The sequence below is a fragment of the Megalobrama amblycephala genome, linkage group LG12 (genome assembly GCF_018812025.1).
Source record: "Megalobrama amblycephala isolate DHTTF-2021 linkage group LG12, ASM1881202v1, whole genome shotgun sequence".
NCBI lineage: Eukaryota > Metazoa > Chordata > Actinopteri > Cypriniformes > Xenocyprididae > Megalobrama > Megalobrama amblycephala.
The window spans coordinates 24,683,489-24,688,080 of NC_063055.1; the positions used below are offsets into that span (position 1 = coordinate 24,683,489).

Here is a 4,592-nt window from a genome sequence, read left to right on the forward strand (position 1 = left end):
AGGATCGCAACATTCAAAGTATTTATTTCAGTTCCAAACAGTTGAGGATCGTATTCATCACGCCGGTATGGACAGTTTGCTGAGGAACTGTGCTACTGGCTGTCGTGTCGATGAGGCCTTCACAGTGAATGATGTAGTCGACTCGATCTCTGCTTGTATTTATGATATGAATGTGTTCTAATTGAACACTCCATGCAGATGTATAAAATAAGAACGTCGACTTTTTTGTCCTCTGGGAACAGTTTAAACAAGACTGTGTTTAGAATGCACATATCATTGCTGAAAATTAAAAATGAAATGTTGGGTAGCCTATTATTTTACAGGAACAGATTAAAGTCATATTAATTTTGTGGGTGTTGTGTACTATCCCTTTAAACCGCACAGAGCCACGTGCGCCTCCACGCCCCCTCCTCCATTCCGCTGCTCCTGGCTGCACTTCATTTTGAAGCCTGTTGCAAGATGGCAATGAAATTGGCATATTGGGATATACGCGGGGTAAGAAATTGTAATTTTGCACAACTGTTGTTAGACATTTAATTGATTCTTATTTGATTTCTGCGAATCTTTTGTCATGCAATCATCACAGAATATAAGAAACGCATGTTTTTTCATGTCTAAACAGTCAAATAATCAATATGCGTAGCTTGTTCAAATTAACATCTTTGGTGGACTGTAAGTCGAGACTCTAGAGATGGACTATGCAGTTAGTTGGCAAAAAAGAAGTTTGTTGATACTTTTTGTCGTCGGCCACAGATGCTACTTTATTGCATGTCAGTTATCTAAAGCCGTTTCGGGTGTGTTTACACCCCAATTTAGGACAAAGCTTGCTCTGTTGTTTTAGTTTAGTTCAAAAGAGCTAACGTTACATTAAACTTCTGTAAAGCACTGGGCAAAGGTCACTTTTAACACTGGGATATGCAGACGTGTTTAAGAGCTGGGTAAACACCACTTTGCCAGAATGTCAAGGCGATTTTTTTTAGCAACCAATCATTAACTTCCTTACCTTATCAAACATTCATACGCTTTCTGTAGTCACTGAACATTCTCGCGCCTTATTTGTCTCCATTTCTGAGGGTGACACAATTTTAAGACTGCTATTGGCCGCTGCAGTGATGAAGAGATCATTTTACTGTAACTTAGGCCTGTTTCAGAAGACTTGGTACAACTAGAACCGTGTTGCAGCATTTCTACAGATACATTCGGTATTTGTCCAATGAATGATGTTTACCTCAAAAATATGCAGTGAAATATCAACCCTCTGTCAGTCACTTCAAGCTTGAAAAACATTTTTCGGCAGCTGAAGTTAGCTATATATCATGTCATGACTATTGTTTCATCTGTTAACAGCTTGCTCAACCAATCCGTCTGCTGTTGGAATACACTGGTACTAAGTATGAGGATAAGTTCTATACTTGTGGTGACGGTAAGTGATGGTCATTATAACTCAGCAGACATAGTCAGATTATATATAAAAGCACGATGACGGAGGGAGTTGATTTAAATTCTTGTCTTGCAGCTCCCGACTATGACAGAAGCTGTTGGTTAAATGAGAAATTCAAACTTGGGCTGGACTTTCCTAATGTAAGTTACACAGTTACTTACCCCAGTAGTGTTTACTGCGCAAACATGCAACTGGCATTAATGCACGGGCTTAACCTGGGCTTAAGCCCAGGGCCCCGGGCTGAGGGAGGGCCCTGGTGATGTCGGAAAAAATATAACCGCATTTTATAATGTGTTGACTGCCCCTTTAACATTTAACATCAACATCCTGCGTGTGAAGTGCGTAAAAACGCGACGCGTCTAGCAGCAATCAACTCACAGGTATCGCACACTGGACGTGTCGCTTTCAGTTCAAAACAGCAAGAATGAATCAAAAAAAAAAAAAGAAATGACGTTGATGAGTTTGAAGTTCGGCGTTAAATAAAAAAAAAAAAAAAAAAAAAAAAAGAACAAACGGAAAGACAAAAGTACGATCTATATTATTATAGGTCTCTATATGAAGCATAGTCAAGATACAGAAACTGCCCGCGTCTCGCGTTTTTCACAGCAAAAACGCGTTCTGTGTGAACTGTCCCATAGAAAACAATGTTCAAATTTTAAAGACGTGTTGCGGCGCTGCGCTTCTATGCGACCCTTCACTCACTGAACCCTACAATCATCAGTAACGTTGTCTGAAGTCCAATAAAAATACAAACAATTGCTCACAGTTTCTGAAAACGTTCAACAGGCATCCTTTACATGGAAAAGCAGCAGAGAAACCAAATATGAAGCAGCATAAAATCACGAAAATGTGTATTTTATTTTAGACTTTATGGTCTAACTAACCATCACCTTTCTTCACCAGTTGCCCTACCTAGTGGATGGTGACACCAAGGTAGTCCAAAGCAATGCCATAATGAGATACATCGCCCGCAAAAACAACCTCTGTGAGAACTTGATTCATTTATTCCTTCAGTAAAAAAAGCCTTTGTACCACTGAAAATAGTCATCTAAGTGATGTAAAACATCTTCTAATGTGTTTCTAGGTGGGGAAACTGAAGAAGAGCAGGTGAGAGTTGACATCTTGGAGAATCAGGCGATGGACTTCCGCAATGGTTTTGTTCAGCTCTGCTATAGAGAGTTTGTGAGTGATTGATTGTATAAATCTATGTATTACTGTTAAAGAAATGATCACCTAATAATATAAAAATTTTTGTTAATTGATAAGATAACATTATTTTTTAAAATTTTTGGTTTTGATTACAGGACACAAACAAATCATGTTACGATGAGAATCTGCCAGGAACTCTAAAGCAGTTCTCTGACTTCCTTGGTGACAGGAAGTGGTTTGCTGGGGACAAGGTAAATAGGCATAATGTACACATAAGCACATTACTTTGTCCATTTTAAATTATTGGAAATAACTATATTCCATGATATTACTTGACATGCTCATCCCACTGTCTTATCCTGTAGATCACATTTGTGGATTTCATCATGTACGAGTTGTTGGATCAGCATCGTATGTATGAACCAGCATGCTTGGATAACTACAAAAACCTTAGATGTTTCCTGGAGCGCTTTGAGGTTTGGATTCAGCTTTTGCCACACAGAATGATTTGATAGTCTCCTGTAAGTTGTAATGTATAAGGATTAACCAGTAACCAGATATAATTGTGTTCCCTGCCAGAGTCTTGAGAAGATTGCAGAATACATGAAGTCAAGCAAGTTCATGAAAACACCTGTGAACGGCAAGATGGCCAAATGGGGAAACAAGAAGGAGTGAAAATGACAAGACCGTCTTGATCAAGCATCATGAGGTGCACCATCAACTGCTTTGAATATAACGTCAGTGCAGTTGAAGAGTACATGTGGTGATAGTTTCTTGGGACAGCTATTTTAAACCTTTTGATGAACAGGCACTTTAAGGATAATTAGTTAAATTTACATCCCAGTGATCCAGCTGACACATATCGATTATAAAAGTATTACAAAACAGCAGTAATCTCTGTTGTTGTCTACAGATATAATGTAGTTGAAAAGCACTTATGTTTAGATTAAAGTGTTTAGGTGAGTGTTGCACTTTGATTTTTGTCTATTTTATGCCTTGAAAAGAAAAGAAGCATTTCATTGTTATAGATTTCACCATTTGGATTGTGATCCTACATTTGAATTGTAAACAAAGCTTAAATTGCAGTACCTTATTTTGACCCAATAAATCAGAGCACTGCTTTGTTCAATTAAATTTACAAACTTAATGCATTTTAGTATGCACATATCATTGCTGTGAAAGATGAATCATTGATCTGTTAGCCTGCGGTCGCACCAGTTGCACCGCACCAAGAACGACCCTGTCCACAGAAGAAAGTCTTACGAGTTTGGAGCACATGAGGGTGAATGTTTACAGCTGCACCTGCTGAGATGCCCCCGTCTAGACACGCCCCAAAGTGTCATGTCGCACTGCTCTTACACCTGAGCTTGCCCACACCTCAGATTGCAACAAAGTGCTTGTTGCAATTTGCAAGCTGGCAAAGAAATTGGCATACTGGGATATATACGAGGGGTAAGAAACTAATAATTTTGCATAACTGGTAGACAGTAATGGTGCAATATGTAATATTTTTGCAGTAAAATATCCAAAAACCACTAGGCCAGTGTTATATATTTTGTTCAATTGAGTACTTACAATATCCCAAATGTTTCCAACTATTTGTAAACCGTGAGAACCGCCATCACTTAGAATTATTTATTAAATTTAGCTCTTAATGAGAGCTCTGTAGTCTCACCAATAATTCACCAAGAACATTCAAACGTTTTCATGACATTTAATTCGTAAAACGACTTTGATTCCCAAGCTGGTTCTGATCGAGGCTATCTGTCACTGTAACCGGAAAAACTTTTACCCGCTGTGGATCATTCCGGAAGCCAAAAACACGGAAGTGTGAAAAAGGTCTAAAGGGGGACATAAAAAATGTGCAGGGCTAGGGGTCCTCTAGGACAGGTTTGAGAACCACTGATTTAAGTATTTGCTAGAAATGTACTGTAGTTATTTTGGTTGTAAAGACAGGTTTAAAGTCCTGATTGCAACAAACAAAATTGCACAAAGGAAATGC

The 4,592-nt window shown here is 38.6% G+C and overlaps 1 protein-coding gene across 1 annotated transcript; it reads left to right on the top strand.

Annotated features, from left to right (window-relative positions):
* Positions 1-351: 351 nt before the first annotated feature.
* Positions 352-3,724, top strand: LOC125279835 (glutathione S-transferase Mu 4-like). The gene is made up of 8 exons (XM_048209916.1): positions 352-495; positions 1,348-1,423; positions 1,517-1,581; positions 2,345-2,426; positions 2,526-2,623; positions 2,746-2,841; positions 2,956-3,066; positions 3,170-3,724. The coding sequence occupies exons 1-8, from the start codon at positions 460-462 to the stop codon at positions 3,263-3,265; spliced, it is 660 nt and encodes a 219-aa protein (XP_048065873.1). The 5' UTR covers positions 352-459; the 3' UTR covers positions 3,266-3,724.
* Positions 3,725-4,592: the final 868 nt, after the last annotated feature.